Genomic DNA, 24,450 nt, shown 5'->3' with positions numbered 1-24,450 from the left:
TAATGTTCTGATAGTTTTGTCTCATTGTTAAAAGAATCAAAGTGAACCTATTCAAAAAAAAAAAAAGAAAGAAAGAAAAGAAAAGAAAAACAAAAAAAAGACAAAGTGAACCTATTCCAGAGAAAGGGGGGGGTCACCCCTGACTCAGGGCAGATCCACAAAGAAGGCAACCTTGCTAACCTGTGCTACTGTTCATCGTAATAACTATGGAAGCTTGGCTGGTGGACCATGAGGACCCTACAACCTGGCTTCGGTCCATCATTTGGGCCCCTCTCCCTTGGTCCCCACACAGACCACCCACAGTGGCCAAACAGGTATCCTCTTCATCCTGAATGTACCTTGCACTTTCCTTCTCTGCACCTGAGCCTCTGGAATAAACAAAATCTGAAATGTTCTTTCTACTCTGTCGGATCCCACAAACCACAATTGTCAAAATCTTGCCCATTTCAAATCACCTGTCACCTCCAAGAAGCCTTTCTTATCTCCCCAGAGAGATGTGATCTTATTCTCTATTAATACCCTCAACACAGTTTTTGTTAGTTATATAGTACTTAAGAATTCCTTTTGCGTTTTTGAGGTTGGTATCCATGCCATTCCCTCTGCAAAGAGCTGTTCATCTTTGCAGCCCCCAGAGGGGTACTTCACCTGTAGTAAAGAACCAGTTTTTAAAAATACTATTTACAATCCATAATGGACTAGCACTTTGGTGAAATACAATATAAATGAATTAGTAGGAAAATGACCAAGCTCTTGGATGTCATAGCTCTACTGTATTGCTATAAACATTTCTAAATGCTTGCTCTCACTTTCTGTACTCATTTCATTGTGAACTAGTAACAAATAATTCAGGGACTGGCACTGGTCCACAGACCCCTTCTTGAGTAGCATTGCCCTGGCACAGCAGCTTTCACAATAAAAAATCTACTAGAACAGCTGCTCTCAAATGTGGAGGGCTTGTAAAAAAATGCAGACAGCTGGGTCCCACCCCTAGAATTTGTGGTTTAGTAGGTATGTGTTAGGGCCTGAGAATTTTCATTTCTAACAAGTTCTCAGGTGGTGCTATTGCTGCTAGTTGGGGAGCACACTTTGAGAATCTCTGGACGAAAGAAGAAAAAAACAAATGTCAAGTACACTGCCCTCTCGTGGTGGTCTGTCCTCATAGCAAGTAGAGCCGCTAAAGTTACGGGCTAACTTCACCAATGCATCACTCTAAAGCAAATGTTATCAGCAACCATGTCGTTACACACTTGCCAACGGGCTCCAGACATGAGGAATCTGTGAGAAGCCAGAAGGGTTCATACCTTGGGGCTGTTCTGGGCCCAGTTCCTCCACAGGTGGCTGTGCAGGTGATGCTGAAGAAGAACATTGGGGCAATGTTGGAGATGTGCCCACAGCGGAAGGCCCCAAGGACGTCCTGGATGACATAGATGACTGGGGGGGTGGGGATCTGGGTGGTGATCCAGTCAGTTGTACCTGCTGTGATGGTGATACGGGTGACAGCTCAGGTGTTGAGCTGGGGAGGAAGTGCACAGCTGGGAGTGATACAGGTGGCAAGTCAGTTGGAGAATGTGATGGCGATGAGGCCAGTGGCGATGCAGGTGGTGAAACAGGTGACGCCACAGGCCACTCACATGTGGATTCAGGTGTCTGCACAGGTGGGGACAGAGGTGGATCACGGCCACCTTTTCTTTCCCCTTTGGGAGCCCATTGTGTGTGAAGTTGTCTGGATTCTTCTGGACTGGCCTGCCCTGTTTGGAGGCTTGGTTGACAGTGTTCAGGGCACTCATTGCCAAGGGCGCGTTCTATCTGGCAGTACACTTCTACCCAGGGGAAAATCACTCTCTTGGAAGGAGAATTAAGGTAAGCAGCATCTAGGAAAAACAATAGCATGGGGTCACAGGTGGCATTACTAACCCCTGGCATCAGCATAGTATTTGCAAAAAATGGTTTCCCAAATTATTCTCATAAACAAGATTAGTGCTTTTCATTGTTTTTGTTCTGTTTTTGCTGTGCTGCACAACTTGCAGGATCTCAGTTCCCCAATTAGGGATTGAACCTCAGCAGCGAAAACCTAGAATTCTAACCACTAGACCACCAGAGACTCCTGGATTAGTGCTTTTCAATGGCCTTTCTTTACTTACTTGAATTTATATTGAATATCTGATTGTGTTTTTGGTTTTTGGTTTTTTTTGCGGTACACGGGCCTCTCACTGTTGTGGCCTCTCCCGTTGCAGAGCACAGGCTCCGGACGCGCAGGCCCAGCGGCCATGGCTCACTGGCCCAGCCGCTCCACAGCATGTGGGATCTTCCTGGACCGGGGCACGAACCCATGTCCTCTGCATCAGCAGGCGGACTCTCAACCACTGCGCCACCAGGGAAGCCTTCTGATTGTGTTTTGATCCACTTATTCAATGGATACTTATTGAGCAGCTAATATGTGCCAGGCATTATACCAGGCACTGAGGAGTTGAAGGAGACAAAAATAGGCCTCTTGGAGCTTACAGTCTAGCCTGGGAGCAGGCACTAACCACTCCAATAACCTCAAGTTTTAACCAAGACAAGTGCTAGGAAGTGAAGAATGTGGTACTAGGAGAGACGGGAGCAGGGAGGGCTTCCCAGAGGGAGTGAAGTTTGAGCTGAGACGTGACAGGGGAGGTGTCCAGGGGGTGGTCAGGGTGGGACGAGGAGGAGCATTCCAGGCAGAGCGAACAGCACACACAAGGGTCACAGGTTCGGGAGAGCAGCAGGAAGCCAAGGCCCTGCGAGGTCAGTGTAGGTGGAACAGGGGTGGGTGTACTTGTTATGGGACATGGGGCTGAGGAGACCACAGGGGCCAGACCATGCAAGGGCTTACAGGCGGCATCAAAGACCCTTGGTTTGGGCTTCCCTGCTGGTGCAGTGGTTGAGAGTCCACCTGCCGATGCAGGGGACACGAGTTCGTGCCCCGGTCCAGGAAGATCCCACATGCCGCAGAGTGGCTGGGCCCGTGAGCCATGGCCTCTGAGCCTGCAAGTCCAGAGCCTGTGCTCCGCAGCGGGAGAGGAGAAAAAAAACTTCTCCTTTTCAGAAGACACTGTTAAGGAGTTGAAAAGAGAAATCACAGACTGGGGTAAAATATTATTTGCAAATCATATTTCTGATAAAGGGCATTTATCTAGAATACATAAAAGCTCTTAATAAGAAAACAAATAATTCCATTTTTTAAATGGGCAAAAGATGGGAATTCCCTGGCAGTCCAGTGGTTAGCACTCTATGCTTTCATTGCTGAGGGACCAGGTTCTATCCTTGGTTGGGGAACTAAGATTCCACAAGCTCCCATAAGCTGTGTGCAGTGCAGCCAAAAAAAATAAAAATAAATGGGCAAAAGAGTCAATAGAAAGGGCTCCCGATGGCCAAAGGTGGAACACTTTGAGTAAGAAAATAAATAAAGTAGGACTAAGTAATAACCCACAGAATAAAATAAGTATCAACGAGTCCATACTAATATAAACAAATGATTGAATAGGTAAACAAATGATTGAATAGGCAGAGAAAGAGACACATCTCTCATGATGAAGAATTACCAATAATTTCTGTAGATACTTGGCCCTTAAGGAAGTGGAGAATAACTCCCTACTTCTTAGTGACTTCCTTCCAAAGAGCACAGTATGGAAAGGAAGAGTAGATTTACAGTGGAAAAACCCGACAAACACCACCTCACAGCATGTACCCTTGATACAACGTGATGAGAATGGCGCTTTGCCTCTGTGGTCCTTCCCCCGCAAACCCACAACCCCAGTCTAATCATGAGAAAAACACCAAGCAAATCCCAACCGAGGGACATTCTACAAACTACCTGGCCAGTAGGTCATTAAAAACAAGGAGAGTCTGAGCAACTGTGACAGACAAGAGGAGCCTAAGGAGACAGCACAACTAAATGTGATGAGGGATCCTGAATGGGATCCTGGGTCAGAAGAAGGACATTAGGTAAAAACTAAGGCAATCTGAATAAAGTATGGACTTTAGCTCGTAACGATTTATCAACATTGGTTCACTAATTGTAAACAATATACCATACTATGCACCAAATGATGTGTGTACCATGCTATAACATCTAACAAGTGTGAGACCTAAAACAAGAGGGAAACCTAGATGTGGGGTCTATGGAAACTCTCTGTACTATTTTCACAGTTTTTCTGTAAATCTAAAATGATTCTAAAAAATAAAGCATATTCAAGGTCTAGGGGAAAATGGGCAAAAGAGTTGAACAGACACTTCACCAAAGAATATATTTGAACAACTAATAAGCCAAGGAAAAGATGCCCAGCATCATTAGTCATTAGGGAAATGCAAATTAAAACCACAATAAGATACTACCACATACCTATTAGAATGGTTAATATTAAAAAGACTGACCATACCAAGTGTTGGTGAGAATGTGGGGAAGCTGGAATTCTCATTCACTGTTGGGAATGTAAAATGGTACAACCACTCTAGAAAACAATTTGGTAACTTCTTAAAAAGTTAGACATACATTCTGGGTATGTTTCTCAGTCCGTACATATCCAAAAGTATTGAAAATAGGATCTCGAAGAGATATCTGCACACCCATGTTCATTGCAGTATTATTCTCAATAGCCAAGAGGTGGAAGCAACCCAAATGTCCACTGACGAATGAATAGATAAAGAAAATCTGCTCTATATGCACGATGGAATATTATTTAGCCTTAAGGAAGGAAATCCGTCAGATGTTACAACATGCATGAATCTTGAGGACGTTATACATGAAATAAACCAGTCACAAAAAGACAAATACTGTTATGATTCCACTTACATGAGGTACCTAAAGTATTCAAACTCATAGAAATAGAATGGTGGTTGCCAGGGTCTAGGGGGTGGCAGAAAAGGAGAGTTGGTTAATGGGTATAGAGTTTCATTTTTGCAAGATGGAAAAGTTCAGGAGATTGGTTGCACACCAGTGTATGTTTAACACTACTGAATTGTACACTTAAAATGGCTAAGATGGTAACTTTTATATTATGTGTGTTTTACTACAATTAAATACATTACATTTTATATTAAAATATTATATGTTATACATATATTTGTAGACATATACACATTACATATTAAACATGCATCCACCATATGATTGGGTCATTCCATTCCTGGGTATTTACCCAAGAGAAATGAAAGAATTTGTTCATACAGAAATTCATGCATGAATGTACATAGCAGCTTTATTCATAACAGCCCCAAATTGGATACAACTAAAATGCCCATTAACAGGTGAATGGATAAATGAACTGTGGTATATTCATTCATACAGTGGATTGGAACGCAAAAAGGAATGAACTATTTATACCATGCAATGACATGGGTGAATCTCAGAATAATTATGCTGAGTGAAAGAATGCAGACAAAAAAGAGTTCATACTATAAGAGTTCATCTATCAAAAACTCTAAAAATGCAAATTAATCTATAATGACAGGAAGACATCAGGGTTTGCTTGGGGATGGTGGGATGAGGGAAGGTGGGAGGGATCCCAAAGGGGCATGAGGAAACTTCAGGCATGATGGATTGTTCCCTATCTTGATTGTGGTGCTGGTTTCGCAGGTGTGTGTGTCTGTGTCTGTGTGTCTGTGTCTGTGTCAAAACTCACCCAATTGTGAGTGGGAGGAAGGGAGGGAGGAAGGTCAGTTTGGCCGGGCATGGCTGGATATGGGATGGATATTTCAGACATGGCATCCTCTGAGCTCCAACCTCACCATGTACATGTGTCTGTGTGGGGAATGTGGATTTTCAAGGATGCCAGCAAGCAGTGTCCTTCCCTTTGGTAGAAGGCTGCTGTCAGGGGAGACCAAGGATGGAGAGGGAGGCTCACCTGGTGGCAGGAATAATTAGGTAGATGTGAACCCTTAGGAGGGAGGAGAAAGAGCATGCCAGGATGTGAGCTGAGGAGTTGAGGGTGACACCTTGCAGGTGTGGCTTCCTACCTGAGCTGACCCCCTTTCAGAAAGCAGGCAGGAGGCTGGAGCAGACTTCCGTTTTCCGTTCCCAGATGGTAGGTGGGGATTTCTCAGGCTGTGTCAGTATTTCCTGCTTGCATCTGGTGCCGGGAGAAAACTCCAGGCCCACCAAACCCAAGAGGATTTAGGTGCTGGAGCTGAAACTTGCACTGAGAAAGCGCCACACACATTTGCAAATTGGGAGAGGAAGCAAAAACAGCTGGCAGCCAGCACGAGTTTTTTTCTCCCTTATGAGTTGTGTCTGTTCCTACTTGGAGTGATTCCAGGGCCATTGGGGAAAACCTGCCATCCTCCATATACTGCCCCAATTCAGGAGTGGATGCCTGCAATGCTACTATTAGAGTTTCATCCTTGGGTTTAAGACTGCCGTTCATACCTGTGAAAATGTCCACACCAGCTAAGGGTGGAAGCGGGGAGGGTGAGAGGGTAAGGGGCTACTGAGAAACGGGGGAGACTAGAGATGCTTAACAGCCCACTTTGTAAGTCTTCCCAGGGCTTGCCCTGAGAGGAAGAGAAAGGAAAAGTTCTAGGCAAGAGACAGGTATGGAGGCAGCCAGGTAGCCAGGATGCAATCTGAGGTGTAGCGGGATTTCCTGGGGCAGGGAATTGGTGTCTGCTCCGAGATCCAAGAACCAAATCAGGGGCTCCCCAAACCTCAAGCCCTCGATATACACCATCACTGAGGAAAGAATGGAGGGGCTCCCCACCTGGGGCAGAAAGGACCACAGGCCCTAGCCAGACCCTCCTATTCCCTAAGCTCTGTAGGTGAGACCTCATCTCCACCACCCCCCACCCTCAGGTCGTCCTCCTTTTGGACACTGGGGGCTCGGCTTCACAGCTGTCGCCTGTGAAAATGTGGAAGATGGGGCAGTTGTCAGAGGACAGTCAGGGTTAGGAGGAGTCTGTCTGCAGAGAGGTCAGAGGGGGCAGTGGACTGGATTGACCGTGGCTAGGAATAAAACTCAGAGGTAGGTTCCACCATCAGCCACCTTGTACAGATGAGAAAACAGGCCCCAGGAGATGAATTACTTGCTCAAGGTCACGTAGTTGGTGTGTCAAAAACCAGGATCTAAACCCTTTTTACAGATTTGGAACTAAGACTCAGAGAGGGAGAGTGATTTCCTGGAGCTCACACAGCTTGGGGGATGGGGATCCTGGCCCAGGGCTCCTGGCCTCCAGAGCCACATTCTCTCCGTCCTGTGCTCCTGCTCCCTACCCCACTAGTCGGGAGAATGGACCCAGGAGAAAGTAAAGAGTTAGGACAGCGGAGCTTAGGAAAGCAGGAAGCAATGTTTTGGCTGCACCACGCAGCATGCAGGATCTTAGTTCCTCAACCAGGGATTGAACCTGCACCCCCTGCAGTGGAAGCACGGAGTCTTAATCGCTGGACTGCCAGGGAAGTCCCAGCAGGAAGCAATTTTGAAGAAAAAAAGTGTACATATCCTATGAGAAAAACCTCATTCAACCCCTTAATCTCACTCCTTAAGCATATTTTTTAAACTACATACACAAAAAGTTCACCACAGCATTGTTTATAATAGTGAACATTTGGAAACCCAAGAATGATCAAAGTATTCTGTACAATTGTGATGGAATATTAAACAGGTGCCAAAAAGCCAGTTACAAAGACCATATGGCAACAAGGAAAAAAATTTATTATATAACATTAGGTAAACCCTTTAATCCAGAAATCCCCTTTTTCTGGAAATATGCTCTATGGAATTAATTCTAAATATAGAAAAGCATTTTTTCTTTCCTTTTAACAAAGATGTTTGCATGGCCTTCATGGAGTTAGCGTGTGTAGTGTATGCCTTTGGAATCTTCCTCCCACCCAGATAATACACAGAGGATACACAGGGGTGGGACCATGCTTTCCAACCCAACTTAGGGCAAGGGCTCTTCTCTCTCATTTGCTGATCAATATGTCACTCAAAAGTCTCACACAAACATAAACTAGTCACATCTAGTTCTACATTAACAATACTGTTTCATTGGAAAGAGAATAAAATGCAAGAAAATGTAATGATATGAGAATGGAATGCTCCAGGGAGATATGAGCTATGTATTTCCTAAGCATAGTTTTTAAATTCAGAAATACATTTGTACAAAAGCCCTAGACACTGTCCCATCAGTTAACCTAAAGCCCCTTTTCCACAGTGGTCCTAATTTCTGGCCACAGTAACATCTGGACAATGAAGGCTGTCAGGTCCCTCTGCCCATTTCCAGCTCTCCTGGGTGAAGAGCACCTCCAGTTCACAAACTGGGGGGAGATGCTCCTCTATCCAGCCCTTCTACTTCCTGTCTTTGCCCCACTTTCCTCCTCTTCCTCGGGGCACCACATAGTACTTACTCAGCCGCCTCAAGTACGAAACAGCATCTTCGTACCCTCTGTAGTAATAATCGTGCAGGATCTGCAAGGAGGGGCACCAGGAAAATAACTAAGGCTGTAGCAACAGAGAGACCCATAGTCCCCTCTTCCAAAGCAGTTGCTTTCATTGCTCTTAAGCTTTATATGATGAGCTTTTCAAAATGTGCCCATCCTTCAGTACCTGCTAAGAACAGCTGATCATCAGCTTCCCCTGGACCGGAGAGGGTGCGGCCCAGAGAAGGTGCATTTGGACAGTATAAAGAGCAGCATTTGGAGACTGGGTTCAAATCCCAGTGCTGCCACTTACTGGCTGGGTGGCTGGGTGAATGTAACCTCTCACAGCCTCAGTTTCTTCACTTGTAAAATGGGAATAAAACAGTATCTATCACAGAGGATGCTGGAGGATTACAGCAGATACTGCCCACAATGCCTTTCCTGTAAAAGGCCAAACAGTAAATATTTGGGGCTTCGTAGGCCACATATAGTCTCTGTCACTTCTTCTTCTTCTTGGTTTTTTTTTTTTTTAAAACAATGCTTTAAAAATAGAAAGTCCATTCTTAGCTCACAGGCTGTATAAAAACAAGTCATATGCGGGATTTGGCCCCTGGGCCATAGTTTGTTGAACCCACATTGTATGTCAAAATGGGAGAGTTCAGACAACATTGCTATCAGTGGTTCTGAGATCATCTCACTTTACAGGGGAGAAAATTGAGGTTGGGAGCACTTAGGGCCCTTGTTCAAGCTCACATACCCAGCTGGCAGCAAGGCCGGGATACAGCTTTAGGAGGAAGTTTAAGGGATCGTTTGAGATGGACCAAATGGGCCTCATTGGCTCCCCCATCCCACTCCAGACCCCATCACCCTTTCCGGCTCTCCTTGCCCACCCCCCAGGTCCCTCCTGTCTCTTACCACCAGGTCTGGGGGGAACAGGGCATGGATCATCCTGGCAATGTTCTCCAGGGAGAACTGGAAAGAGCAGTTGAATATGCGGAAGTCACAGATGTTGGCGGGGCAGTCCCGCGGGCAGATGTCCTGCTGACCACTGAAGGTGGAGATGGTGATGGAGTCCGTCCAGAAGGAGCAGGGCTGCATGCCCGAGAAGGCCCCGTCGATGTACCGCTGCAGGGCGGAGGGGGGAGGCAGAGTGAGAAATGCTCATCTGGGGTCATAGGTCCTCTCCCCCACTCGGGGAGAGCAAAGAAATAGGTCCCTTGGGAGAAGCTTTGATGCCAAGGTCCGGGGGCATCCATACCCTGGATGAAGCAGGAACGAATGCTTCCCTGTCACGTTACCCCTCGTGGAGTCCCTTAACAGCTGAGGGCAGGGCCGGGGAAAGGAACTCATCCACAGGGCCGTTTGAGAAGGTGCACATATGGTGGGTCTGAGGGGTTGTGAAACATCCCTCCTCCAGACTGCCCTGGGTCCAAGCTGCCTCCCTCTGTTGAGGTCAGACACCCTCAACACCCTCCAGAGCACCCCTGACCACCCTGTGTCCACCCTCAAGTCCCTTGCCCTCTTGCGGCTTCTGTTTCCTCAGCTGTGAGCAAAGGATCACAGATACTGAGGCTCTAACCCTCTGGATGCCTGCGAATTAAATGAATGACATGCAGTACGGGGGTCCATCTACTAGCTGATTCGTAATCTCTGGATCTCATTTTCTCTATACATAAAATGAGGAGAGGGCACGGGTTAAATCTTCCCACTCAGAGTGCTGTCCGTGGACCAGCAGCACTGGCGTCAGCTGAAGTTGATTAGAGGTACAGAGTCTCAGACCTACCGGATTTTCCTACTGGGGAAATCTGGCAAACCTGTGGAAGCTTGACTTGCTGGGTTCAGTAATGTGTTGGTGGGTCCAGAGAGAAGCCCAACTTAGGGGGAGAAGGTCTTCTTAAAGCCCCAGAAATCTATCTACGCTGGGAATTCTGAGTAGGAAACCACAAGGACCTTTTCAATTCTTGGTCTTCCCACTGAATTCTGAGACCATTCCTCCCAAATGTGGGTCACAGTGGCCCTGAGGCACCCCTGGATCCCAGCTCACCTGCCTTCCCGCACTGAGGTACTTACCACGCCGCGGTAAGTTGGAGGAATGAGGCCACAGTACACAGGGACAAAGCAGCTGCAGTACAGGGCCTGTGGGGGAGAGGACAGGGTTGAGATGCCCAAGGCCTGGGGGCTGGGTGGGGAGGGATCACCTGCGGGCATCTGGGACACCATCAGCCTGGCCCTTCTTAAACCCAAGGTGGAGTCACTGCCCTGGGAAGTGGAGCCCCAGGTTCAGCTCCTGGCTGGATCCTTGGTAACCTACTTGGTCAGGCTGGGCCGGATGTCTCAGTTTTAAAGGGAGAGAGTGGCCTCAATGATCTGCAGGGCTCCTTCTAGCACCAAATTTCCATGAATCCAATGGGATTCAAAAACCATTAATGTGTGTCTGGCCTGGGCCTGGAATCAAAGGAGGGTGAGATGCCCACCCTTGGGAATGCTCAGAGGGGGACCAAGCAATTAGGTGACAGTACATGGGGTGACAGGTGCTGTGATGGAGGTAAGCATGGGCATCGTGGTCCCAAAGAAGAAGCACCCAACCCAGGGGTTGCAAGGCAGGCAGGTGATGAAGGAAAGTTCCCTGGCAGGAGTGGCTGGAGTCTCACCAAGCAGGTGAAGTGGGGTGGGAAGGAGGGAAGGGCATCCGGCACGAGGCAGGAGGCACGGCAGGTGCAGACACAGAGGCCTGCTTTGTGTGATTTGCTCTGGTTGGCATGGGTAAGAGTGGGAGGTGGTGGGAGAGGGCTGGGGAGAGAAAAGTCTTGAAGAGCTGGGTGCTAATAAACCCAGGGGACATGAGGTAGCTGGAGGAGGTATCCATGTCCCTGCCTATTCATCCCCAACCCCCAGGGTCAAGGCCATGCCAGTGTGGGGATGTGAGGATGGGTGGCGAGGGTCTTGTATTCAGAGGAGGGGAGGGGATTGGAAATATGGGTGGAGGGTCATGCAGCTCAACTCTTGCCCTGAAAGAAAACTGGACATAACCACAGCACTCTCCAGCAATAATAAGTCATAACTAAAATGTATATTAGTGAGCTTAGAACAATGCACTGTCAGAATCCCCTTTCCTAAGTGTTAACCCGTTTAGTGATAACAGTCCTTTTTATCAAGGACCAGTGGAAGGGAGGGGGCGGAGGGAAGCTGTTCCCACAAACTGGGAGTAATTTAGTGGGGAAACACTGAAGTCCAGGCCCTAGAGGAGCCATGGGACCTCTGTTGGTAATACAAATGGGCCTCTGAGAAGCTGCAGGATTAGAGCAGAGGGCAAGACAGAGGCAAAAGGAGGCAGACTCTGAGTGCTGAACTGTAGGATGGCGAGCAAGTCTGATTAGTTTTTGGCTTCTCTGTGTCCATCTTGTCTAACAGCGTGCCTGCCACAGAGAGATAGATGCCAGGAGGGTGAAGGGAGGGAAAAACTAGGGGGGCAGAAAGCAGAAGGAAGGAAGTGAGGCAGACAAGTGGACCATCCCAGAGGCCCGTCAAGAGAAGCAGGGCCAGCCTCTCCTTTCCTGTCCCAACTCCCTGGGCTCTGCCCCCACTCCCTGGCCCCGCCCTTATTCCTAGCCCCGCCCCCTCCCTTATTCCCAGGTCCCGCCCCCTTGCCTCGATGAGCTCTTCCTTGGATGTATATTCTGAAACCACAACACTCTCTCCATCCGTGAACCGGGTGAGGCTCACGTGGAGCTTCCCCGTGGCGACCTTGTAGGAGTCCTCAGGCAGGACCCGGTACAGAAACTGCCTCATCATCTGCACCACCTTACAGGACGGGGACAAGGGCCCCAAGAAGGATTTCTTCACCTCGGCCACACCCACACTGAGGACTCGGAGGTACTCATCTGTGGAGGAAGCAGAGAGGAGTGGGAGCTCAGCGGCCCCCGTGGCAAAAAGAGGTCAAGGGCGATTTCGCATCTCATCCTGCATCCAACAAATGGGGAACCCTATAATTCTGACGCAGGGAAGGTCTCAGGCATCAACCTGTCATTCTGCACACAAGGAAAGCAAGGCACGGAGGAAGGAAGTCACTGGCTCCAGAGAGCCCACAGCTAGTCAGGCGTCCTGACTCCTTCCTGTTGAGGGCAGAGGACCACTTTTCTACCCCAGATAGCTTTCCCTATCACCATGCCTGAAGTCCACCACCAGACTGCATTCTTTCGAGTCTTAGAGGCTTTTGGCCCCATATGAGATTCCCATTAAATATGGCTGAAAGCCTTCACCAAGTGACACCCTGGGATGCTTGCTTAGTGCTGGCAAAGTCTGTGGGGCTGCTGACCTTGAGGCAGGGGAGTTACAGGGAGTGGTGAACTTGGTCTTGAAGCCATTGCATCATCTTCCTTTTATGGCCCCTGGTACAGGCCTGAGAGGGAGAAGGCCCTAAATTACAGACCCAAGGCTGTGCTGCAGGGGTTCCCAGGAGGGCGAGGTGAACCTTCTGTCTCCTTCTGAGAGGAGCACAGCCTGGGCACATGAGGGCCTACACGTGCCAGATGGGGCTTGGAGGGCAGATGCATTGTCCAGGGGCTGGCAGAGGAAGGTGTAACCCACCTGCCCCCCACATTCCCCAGAATTCTACCAGGGAAGTTAGAGTTGTAAGCTTAGTAAGAAGTGCTATCACAGCAATACTGTGAGGTAGGTATTTCTATCCTCATCTTACTGATCAGGAAACTAAGGTTCTGAGAGCTAATATAAGTTGCCCAAGGTCAACCATCTAGTAAGTGTACAAAGTGGGATTTTAACCTAGAGTGTGTGACCCCGGAACCCATACTCCTTCTGTTACAGTAAGCTAAAAGCTTTCAGAGCTGGGACTGTACCTGCCTCTGGCCAATTGCTGCTAATTTCTACCTTGTGCAAACCCACTGGGAAAATCAGGAGCAGAAATAGCTCTGAAAAGAACTGCTTATTTTTTAAACAAATATTTAATTGTAAAACATCATATACAGAAGAACTTTCTTACAATTAGTGTCATGCAGTGAGAGCTACCTGGGAAGTTGTGCAGTCATGATCTCTTTGCCACTGGAGGTAACCAAGCAGAGGCAGGACAAGTACCTCGGTCAGAGAACTTATCAAAGGGATTCCTGCATGGGTGGTAAGGGCTAAGATTCCTTCCAACCCTGAGATTCTGGGATTCTCATGGGCACCTGACAATGAATCTGAGAAGCCATCACAGTGCACGTTACTTTCCTGTTTACAAACAGAGCATCTGAAGCACAGAACTGTTTAAGTGATTTGCCCAAGGTCACACAGAGCAATCTGGGGACAAACCAAAGCTAGGGAGGCTCTACTCCTCTTGCATTTTACCATTTACAGATTATTCCTCATTAATCCGGGGAGCGGGTAGGATAAGGAACTTCAGTATCATTTTATAGATGTAGAAGCTGAGGCAGAGAGAAGCTAAGTGTCCTACCCGAGGTCAGACAGCCAGGCAGTATTTGTTCTGACTCCAGACTCCACCTTCTTTCCCTGAGTGTTGGACTGATCGCAGAGGCTGAGCAGCCTGGGTTGCCATGGTGATGGCTTTTTCTCTCCAACATTCAGAATCACAACTGCCTCTGTGTAGTAGAGGCAGTAGACCTGATCAACACAGCGTCTTAGCCATCACTCCCTTACAGGGGAGGGTGCTCCTGGCTAACTGGGAAGGCCCTGCAGTTTTAGCAAGGTTAGCTTTACCAAGCACCAACTTGTACAAACTGTTTTGCCTCAAGGGAGGGCAGCAGCCAACCCCCCAGTAGGTTATGAAGCAACTGAGCATTTTGATACCAAGGTGTTGGGTCATTGAGTTCTTGCCCGCAAGACCAGTCAGGATGGGGAGTGGAAACAGGGTGGGGACTGGCTGTTTTGGAAATTCTTAATGAGCAGCTTGAAGTGGCCTCACAAGGGTTGGTGGCCTTTCCCACAATGCCTCAGAGCCAGGAGCACCTGATTCAGCTTGCCCGTACACTCCTGGACTCCCAGCAGGAGGCGCTTCCTGGGACCACTGGAAGGAAATTTGTTCTCATTGCACAAGAAATACATGTTCATTGTGGGAAAAAAAAATTTTTTTTAATGCAGATAAGCAAAAAGAAAAAAATTTTAATGTCTTAGAATCCCTCCACCTAGAGATTAACATTCGGTATATGTCTTCCTAGATTATATATTTTATATTTATTCTTACTTATAAGAATACTTATATGGAGTCATACTGTATACACTATTTTGTAACTTGCTTTTTACACCTAATAAATCATGTCTTTCCACATCAATAAGTAACCATTTATAACCCAATTTACAGGCAGTATGGACAGCTATTGTAAGGTTATACCATTATTTATTGAGCAGGTCCCCAACAGGGTTGGCTATTTAGTTTCCTTGCTTTTCTAAACAATGCTGCAATGAATAGTCTCTTGCTAAATTCTTTGCCTGTGTCCTTAATTACTTTCTGTAGGATAAATTCCTGGAGGTGGGAATGTTAGGTCAAAGGCATGCATATTTAGTCTTATAAAACTTACTTAAATCATTGCTTTTGTATATTACCCACTTACAGTCAACTCTCAGCTATATAGGGATGGTAGCGGGTGACAGGGACAAAGCAGTGGCCAAGATAACACAGACATCTCCTATATACTTACATCTGAAAAATGGTGCTATCTGGAAATTAGCAAGGTAGACAGGGAGGAAGTGGGTGGGAGATTGCCTGATTTCTCCCACTCAGGTGCCCAGTTTAGTATTCTTCCCTGCTGCTCACTGGGGCTGTGTACCAAAGGATGCCTTTACCTCTGTCTCTCCTTGCTTCTCCTCAGGTGTCTCTCTGTGCATCTCTGTCTTCAGAGTCTCTATCTCTTTCTCTCTCTCTCTCTCTCTTCCCCTCTCTCTCTGTCTCCTTCTCAGAGAAAAACAACTAATCTTCTGGTTAAACAAGTCTCTGTTGATAGAAAGTCAGGTGTTAAGCATAGCAATTGCTGGGGGTCTACCAGGAGGGATAAATTTAGCTTGTTTCTTTACGCAACTCTGTTCTTTCCAGCACCTTCTCCCGTTTAAAGGCCTCCTTCCAAGCTGCAGGCTGCTGGGCTCTGAGACACAGTATCCCACAGTGGCCAGAGCAAGTTGGGATTTAAGAGCAGCACTGTGGGAACTCAAGGCGGGCTGCTCCCACCCCCAGCCCACACTTACCACATCCACTTCTGCTCCCTCCCACCTCCTTTCACACCTTTCTATTATCTAATTGCAGGTCTATCTCCCCAAACCAGGAGATTCTCTGAGGGCAGGTGTTTGTGGTCCTCCTCTCTCCATGGCCTATCACTGCACTTTGCCCATGGAAGACCCTTCAGAAACTTTGCTCTAAGCTGGGAACTCCTCAAGGGGAGGGATGGGCCCCATTCACCTACACCCACTAAGCCTCCCACAGCACTTGGTGGGTGCTTGGTGTTTGTTCAGTATGTGAACAAAGGAAAATACAAACCCAACAAAGCAGGCGATAGAGATGCTTAGAGGGAAGAGTTACTTGACTTAATTACCCAATAAAAACTTGAAGACAAGATCATCACAGATAGATGGATAGATAACAGAGTTAACTATATTGATAAATGTGTGCCAAGAACTTCAGCAGGAAATTAAATAAGATCCTGGGACCGGGAGGTTTTGAAGGGCATGTGGAAGCCACTCCAGTGTCAGCCACTCAGAGACTCTTTTCTGTGACCAGACCCATTTCTTGGAAAAAGCTCAGGCTTTGGAGCCAGGGAGATTTGGTTCAAATCCCAGCTTTGCCACATACCATCTGGGTCACCACTGGCAAGTCAAATAACTTCTTCCAGCCTCAATTTTGCCACCTATAAAATGGGAATAATAATAATACTTACCTTACTGGGTTGTTATGAGGAAGATAGTTTTTTAAGAGCCGGCACATAGTAAGTGCTCAATACTGATTATGCCAGTAATTCTCCATGTGACCATGGACAGGGTTTCTGGATGTTTCTGGCCTTTCAGCTTTCTCATTTGAACAGGGAACAATGATCTCCGCCCCATATCTTTATCAAGGTGCACTCAGGGCTTCCCTGGTGGCGCAGTGGTTGAGAATCTGCCTGCCAATGCAGGGGACATGGGTTCGAGCCCTGGTCCCGGAAGATCCCACACGCCACGGAGTAAATAAGCCCGTGAGCCACAACTACTGAGCCCATGTGCCACAACTACTGAAGCCCGCGCGCCTAGAACCCGTGCTCCACAATGAAGAGAAGCCCACGCTCACTGCAACTAGAGAGAAGCCCATGCACAGCAACAAAGACCTAACGCAGCCAAAATAAAAATAAATAAATAAATTTATTTTTTTAAAAAAAAGGTGCACTCAGGCTCACTTGTGGGTTCAAGAGAACAAAGTAAAAGCACTGTGGAGATGAGAGGATGTACCCCGGTTTTAGGGAGTGGTAAGGGTATGGGTGAGGGGTAACGTAGTTTAGGCATGGTTGGCAGCAGCACTCCTTACCCTGTCAACTTGGGGGACCCTACAGATTTAGTAGGGGAAAAGGGGGGCTTAGTAAAATCATTGACGAGGAAGGAAAGAAATAGAAATGTGTTTATCTCACTTATATGCTTAAGTGCGTAATGTTTTCCCCTTCATGAGGGCAAGGATGGTCTCCATCTCATTCATCCCTTTGTCCCTAGCACTTGATATAGTGCATGGAACATGGCAGGCACTTAATAAACATAGATGCATGCATGAATAATGAATAAATGAATGAAACCAGAAATCAAGGGAGGACACTGCAGCCCAGAGAGAGAAGAAGCTATTCAACGTGACCCAGAGTGTAAAAACAGGGCTTCTCTTTCCCTCCCTCACGTAGCCTCTTGCTAAGTGTTAAATCCTAGAAAGATGGGCACTTGACAGCTGACAATTTAAACTGCTGGGGATCTCGTTCACAGGGTGCCCGAATTAAATTGGCTGTGCAGGATGAATCTGCAGTGGAGGATGGGACTAGAGGCCCCAGTCTGCCTCGGACTGGTAGCCTAGCAACAACTTCCAGTTCAGCCAATCACCGTGAGGCCCCTCTCACTGCGGCCCTGCTCCCCCACCTGCGGGAGCAGTGGGCACCAGGGAATCAGGGGGCTCGGCAGCCTCTGTGGAGGCGTTGGCGAGCAGAGTCGCGTTCCCAGGAAAGCCATGCAATTTTCCGAGTCCCTGTGTGGAGACCCTGGGAGTCAACTGCTTTTACCTGATCCCTACTTGTAGGCTGAATTATAGGCTGTATTTCCCTGTGGGTATATCTTGACTGCCCGACTCCACTATGATCATTATTATTAGTATTATCTTAACAACAGTCGTTTACCCAAGCAGGTTTTCACACTTGTAATCTCAGTTTATCCTCACAGAGACAGCGAGCCCCTGAGCGGGAGGGGGGTGGGGAAGTGATTTATTCACCATTTTATTTCTAAATCCTACACTGCAAGGGCACTGATTGGAAAAAAAATTGGCTTGAAGCTGCAGTGTTACCACTGCACCACTGGAAGGTCCATAGAGACCCTCCGGGGCAGCGATTTTTCAGCCAAGGAGCCTCTGTTCGAAGAAAAGGAAATAAAAGGAATCCAAATCGGAAAAGAAGAAGTAAAGATGTCACTGTTTGCAGATGACATGATACTATACATAGAGAATCCTAAAGATGCTACCAGAAAACTACTAGAGCTAATCAACGAATTTGGTAAAGTAGCAGGATACAAAATTGATGCACAGAAATCTCTGGCATTCCTATACACTACTGATGAAAAATCTGAAAGAGAAATTAAGGAAACACTTCCATTTACAACTGCAACAAAAAGAATAAAATACCTAGGAATAAACCTACCTAAGGAGACAAAAGATCTGCATGCAGAAAACTATAAGACACTGTTGAAAGAAATTAAAGATGATACCAACAGATGGAGATATACCATTTTCTTGGATTGGAAGAATCAACATTGTGAAAATGACTCTACTACCCAAAGCAATCTACAGATTCAATGCAATCCCTATCAAACTACCACTGGCATTTTTCACAGAACTAGAACAAAAAATTTCACAATTTGTATGGAAACACCAAAGACCCCGAATAGCCAAAGCAATCTTGAGAACGAAAAATGGAGCTGGAGGAATCAAGCTCCCTGACTTCCGACTATACTACAAAGCTACAGTAATCAAGACAGTGTGGTACTGGCACAAAAACAGAAAGATAGATCAATGGAACAGGATAGAAAGCCCAGAGATAAGCCCATGCACATGTGGTCACCTTATCTTTGATAAAGGAGGCAGGAATGTACAGTGGAGAAAGGACAGCCTCTTCAATAAGTGGTGCTGGGAAAACTGGACAGGTACATGTAAAAGTATGAGATTAGATCACTCCCTAACACCATACACAAAAATAAGCTCAAAATGGATTAAAGACCTAAATGTAAGGCCAGAAACTATCAAACTCTTAGAGGAAAACATAGGCAGAACACTCTATGACATAAATCACAGCAAGATCCTCTCTGACCCACCTCCTAGAGAAATGGAAATAAAAACAAAAATAAACAAATGGGACCTAATGAAACTTCAAAGCTTTTGCACAGCAAAGGAAACCATAAACAAGACCAAAAGACAGCCCTCAGAATGGGAGAAAATATTTGCAAATGAAGCAACTGGCAAAGGATTAATCTCCAAAATTTACAAGCAGCTCATGCAGCTCAATAACAAAAAAACAAACAACCCAATCCAAAAATGGGCAGAAGACCTAAATAGACATTTCTCCAAAGAAGATATACAGACTGCCAACAAACACGTGAAAGAATGCTCAACATCATTAATCATTAGGGAAATGCAAATCAAAACTACAATGAGATATCATCTCACACCAGTCAGAATGGCCATCATCAAAAAATCTAGCAACAATAAATGCTGGAGAGGGTGTGGAGAAAAGGGAACACTCTTGCACTGTTGGTGGGAATGTGAATTGGTACAGCCACTATGGAGAACAATATGGAGGTTCCTTAAAAAACTACAAATAGAACTACCATATGACCCAGCAATCCCACTACTGGGCATATACCCTGAGAAAACCAAAATTCAAAAAGAGCCATGTACCAAAATATTCATTGCAGCTCTATTTACAGTAGCCCGGAGATGGAAACAACCTAAGTGTCCATCATCGGATGAATGGATAAAGAAGATGTGGCACATATATACAATGGAATATTACTCAGCCATAAAAAGAAACGAAATTGAGCCATTTGTAATGAGGTGGATGGACCTAGAGTCTGTCATACAGAGTGAAGTAAGTCAGAAAGAGAAAGACAAATACCGTATGCTAACACATATATATGGAATTTAAGGGAAAAAAATGTCATGAAGAACCTAGGGGTAAGGCAGGAATAAAGACACAGACCTACTAGAGAATGGACTTGAGGATATGGAGAGGGGAAAGGGTGAGCTGTGACAAAGCGAGAGAGTGGCATGGACATATATACACTGCCAAATGTAAAATAGATAGCTAGTAGGAAGCAGCCGCATAGCACAGGGAGATCAGCTCAGTGCTTTGTGACCGCCTGGAGGGGTGGGATAGGGAGGGTGGGAGGGAGGGAGACGCAAGAAGGAAGAGATATGGGAACATATGTATATGTATAACTGATTCACTTTGTTATAAAGCAGAAACTAACACACCATTGTAAAGCAATTATACTCCAATAAGGATGTTAAAAAAAAAAAAAAGAAATCTCAAGTGAAAACCTAATGTGTATTACAAAACAACTAAAAACAGGGCTGTTCTGGGTTGAAGAGAAGTGGGGTCTCAGGCCCAATCGCCCCAGCCAACCCTAGGAAAGTAGACCCTGAAAGCGCAGTCCTGAAACTCCTAAGGATCTAGGAGCCTAGGTCAAAAATACTAAACCAGACTAATTCTCTCATTTTACAGGCAAGAAACCCAGCTCAGGATAAAGGTTGAGCTCAATAAATATGGCTGAATGGGTGGCTGCCTAGCTGGCTAAATGGAGAAATGAATAAAGGCCGGATATACCCTAGGTCATGCTCTCTATGGTAGCAGAAACTGGAACTAGAATATATGACAAAACTCACATTTTCCTTCTCTGTTCTGAATGCATTATTGGCTTTAGCCAAAAGCAAAACAATTCTGACTTAGTAAGCACTTAAAAAACCAAAAAAACCCCACAAAACTTCTTATGGATAATAACAATATTCCAGAGAGACCTTTTTCTAACCATAAGAGTTTACCAAAAAATTGGTGTAAAACGTTCAAATCATCTTACATCAGGTTGCCATGGAAACAGCAGTGCCTGCCACTGGTTCCTCACCTGGATTCCTGTCAAGGTGCCCTCGGAGCTTTTTCTCAGGGCCTGGGGCCTCACTCAGCCCCCATGTGCCTCTCCCCCAGAATCTAGACACAATCTCCACAACTTTCCACTGAAGGATCTACTGATTACCTTGAGATGAAACAGGCAGAGAGAATGTATCTAGAAAGTTCTCTGGAACCTCACAAAGTTCTCAGGACCATTGCCCCTGCTCTTCTCTCTCTGTTTTCTTTGGTGGACTCAGAAGTCCATTCGGGATTCTGCTCCAAGGTATAAACCAATACTGCGCGCCTCCAGGCTGTAGCCTGTCCTACCCTACAGACTCTCCCTGAACTACTGAGGGGACACTGGGATAATGCAAATGTTGTGAACTAGTCACCCTACAGTTTTAGTGTATATGTGTGTGTGTGTTTGTGTGTATGTGGTCAGGGGACCTCCAGGTGAGCCTCTGCTATAAAGAGAAAAGACCATCTCAGAGCATCTCCTCATTTGAGATTTGCCCAAATTAATGCACCACTACAGAGGAATGCCCATGCCTCCCTCTTTCAGAACCACTGAGAGTTGAAGTTCATTTCTGCTGACTGGCAGTATTCACTGCCCCAGCTGTCCAAGACTTTAGTTGGTGGGGTCTGTTACCTACCTACCTACCTACATATACCTCCGCCTGTGTTACATGAGTCTTGAAGTTCTCATGGAACCACAGGTTTTGGTCCCACCAGCTGTTTACTGCTCTTACTGGCTACCACTCTTTGGTACCTCCTTGGTGCCAGGTGCTGTGCCAGGTTCTGAGGCCTCATAGTTTCATGTAATCTTCATGACACCCCTTTGAGGTAGGTACTGTGGCTATCTCCTCTTTACAGATGAGGAAACAGAAGCTCAGCCAGTAGCTTGGCTACGGTCACACACTGGAAAACAGCAGAGCAAGGCCTCCAACCCCTGAGGGCCCCAAAGCCAGTGTTCTTTCCACCACAGCTCACTGCCTCCACCAGGGACACGCCCTTCAACTCCAGAGCCTCCAGTTCCCACAGTGAGGTAGGGGGAGCAGGGTGGCTCTGCAAAGGCTCTTGGGATCCGCCTTTCTAGGGTTTAGTTTAGGCATATCTCCTAAGGGCTCAGATGTCCCTGGGAGACAGGAAGACTCTCTTTAGAGCAACAGAACTCAAATCACATCTTCAAACATATGTTCCTCTGTCTGCACACCCAGAGACCCTTCCCAAGCCAGGCCAATCTCTTCTCTCACCAGTATACACAAAGTGCACAATCCTGCTTTTCTTCCTGCTACACAACTTCTATTTACTTATTTATTTTTTACTATCTATGCAGACTTCACCATAAAGCCCAGCTTAAGATCTGGGCTTTCTCCTTAAAGCCTTCCCTGATCACCCTTGCTGTCAGCTCTCTCTTTCCCCGTACCAGCTGCACCATTTATCTCAGGCTGCCTTCAGTGGTTTGTCCTGTCTCTCTGGCTAGCGCATTCCTTGAGGACAGGACCTGTATCAAGAACACCCTTCTCCTGGGACTTTCCTGGCAGTCCAGTAGTTAAGACTCCGTGTTTCCACTGCAGGGGGAATGGGTTCGATCCCTGGTCGGGGAACTAAGATACCTCGAGGGGTGGCCAAACCTAGCTCTGTGTTGAACACTTAGTAGGTATTCAAGAATAAATTAAAGAACTATTTAATGTTCCATATTTCTGTTTTGCTCCTGTTATATCCCCAGCACTTAATTCAGTACCTGGCACACTGTAGGGACTTAATAAATGTTTGCTGAATAAATTAATAATGAATGGTAAAGAATGAATGAACTGAAGGAGGAGATCAAAGAGTATCTTCTCTATTGGACTGCTGGGACTCTTCCCAGCTGGTGCAGGAAGGTGGAATTCTTCAGTGACTCAGCCGGACTTGGGGCTTGACTGAGCAGTTTGCTCTGTCAAGCCTGGTCCTAACTCTTGCCCCCCATTAATGGACACGAGACCCTGAGCCAGGGCTGAAGAGGAGCTTTTTCTTTACGTGTTGATCTCAGGAGGACAGAGGTGAGTTACCCTCAGGATTGGTGAGTCAACTCCTAATTCAAATGAGAGTCAAACCAGCCTGGAGATTTGTTTATCATTTGTCTGCTTCTTTTCCCTGTAGAATTAGAAATGGAATTAGAATTTGATCCCAAAGAGAAGCAAAGAAAACATCGCTATTTTAATACTCTCTAAGTGAGCTGGACTAAAAATGGACCCACCAAATGTAGTGTGGGATGCTGGATTGGATCCTGGGACAGAAAAAGGACATCAGTAGAAAAATTGGTGAAACCTATAGTTAATACTAAGGTACCGATATTAATGTCTGAAGGTTGGCAAATGTACTGTGGTTATATACGATGGTAACATTAGGGGAAACTGGGTGAAGGATGTATGGAGCTATCTGTATTATCTCAGCAACTTTTCTGTAAATCTATCATTATTCCAGAATAACAAGTTAATTATTATTAAAGTAAGAAGAAAAAAAAGAAAGAAAGAAAAAACAGGGAATTCCCTGGCAGTCCAGTGGTTAGGACTCCGTGCTTCCACTGCACGGGGTACAGGTTTGATCCCTGGTCGGGGAACTAGGATCCCATATGCCATGTGGTCAAAAAAGAAAAGTGAAAAAAAAACATAGATCGACCAAGGCTGTTAGACACTCGGCAGGGGCTCAGTTAACACATACTGCTTTAAGAGGAATGAATCAACATAGGTCACCTGCATGACTTGCTTTCCAAATAGTTAGATGTTTCTAATGTGTAACCAACACATTCAGAGTATCACCCGATTTTCCATTCAGTTGTCTTCTACTTGAGTCCAAAGAATCATTTGGGTAAAATAAATTTTTATCCATTTGGTTTGAGAGGTTAAACATGTAAAATACAAGTTACTTTCAGTGAACGGAAAGATACTGATTCCATCACAGTAGTAGGAGGTACAGCCACCACCACCCAGCAATGTCATTTCTGTACATTTTACGAAAAGTTTTTTTTTTTTTTTTTTTTGCATACATCATGTCATTTGATCTCACTTTCTTAACCAATGTGCAAATGATTGCTTGGCCCATGGAGTCTGGTAGGAAAGCTGGGGTGTTGCTTGCAAAGCAATTCTGAAATCATGATTAGAGAGGATATAGAAATGTAGAAATTAAGAAAGATTCCAGTCTTGGCTCATCGTGTTAGCTAATCTCTCTGAACACCTGTTTCCCACTTTGTAAAAGAGGTATAAATATAGTATCTAATTGATAGGATTGTGAGAAGATAAAAGTAAATGGTTTATGCAAAGCTTTAGGCATAGTACCTGGCACATTTCAAGTGCCTGATAAATAGCATTATTAGTGTGACATTAAGATGTGAATCAGAGCAGAGTTCATTCTACAGAAAACGCTGTCATCTCAGGCAGATAAAGAACTCCGGGAATGATTTTTGATGAGGACATTTTGATTCTGAAAGTGCACCTAGCAGCCTGCGCTGAACTTCAGGTTATGTCTGGGCAACACACACACGCGCACGCGCGCAACAGGAAAAACTGGTGGTTCTACTCATGTCTTAAAGAACTTTGGAGAGACTTCTAGCTCAGGTAATAGAGTGTTAAGCTAAAAAGGAACCTCTCCAGCTTTAGGAACATCATCATCATCATCAACAACAACAACAACAACCAGAACAAAGAGCACGATATAAAATAAAATCATGAGACATGGTTGACTTCACAGAAAGAAAGAGCAGAAATGAAGAAGGAACTGAAAGCCAGTGCC

The 24,450-nt window shown here is 46.0% G+C and overlaps 1 protein-coding gene across 1 annotated transcript in view; it reads right to left on the bottom strand.

Annotated features, from left to right (window-relative positions):
• PNPLA1 (patatin like domain 1, omega-hydroxyceramide transacylase) overlaps positions 1 to 24,450 on the bottom strand; it is a gene marked incomplete at both ends in the record, with an annotated part of 42,509 nt that overhangs the window by 5,769 nt on the left and 12,290 nt on the right. Inside the window, 5 exons of the mRNA XM_082847493.1 lie at positions 1,302 to 1,871; positions 8,360 to 8,420; positions 9,287 to 9,496; positions 10,442 to 10,507; positions 12,020 to 12,252. Coding sequence (XP_082703619.1) covers positions 1,302 to 1,871; positions 8,360 to 8,420; positions 9,287 to 9,496; positions 10,442 to 10,507; positions 12,020 to 12,252 — 1,140 coding nt within the window. The remainder of the gene's footprint in view (positions 1 to 1,301; positions 1,872 to 8,359; positions 8,421 to 9,286; positions 9,497 to 10,441; positions 10,508 to 12,019; positions 12,253 to 24,450) is intronic.

The sequence above is a fragment of the Leucopleurus acutus genome, assembly GCF_964270905.1.
Source record: "Leucopleurus acutus genome assembly, chromosome: 10".
Taxonomy (NCBI): Eukaryota; Metazoa; Chordata; class Mammalia; order Artiodactyla; family Delphinidae; genus Leucopleurus; species Leucopleurus acutus.
The sequence above is the reverse complement of the archived record's forward strand: the minus strand, read 5'-3'. Positions and strand labels throughout refer to the sequence as shown.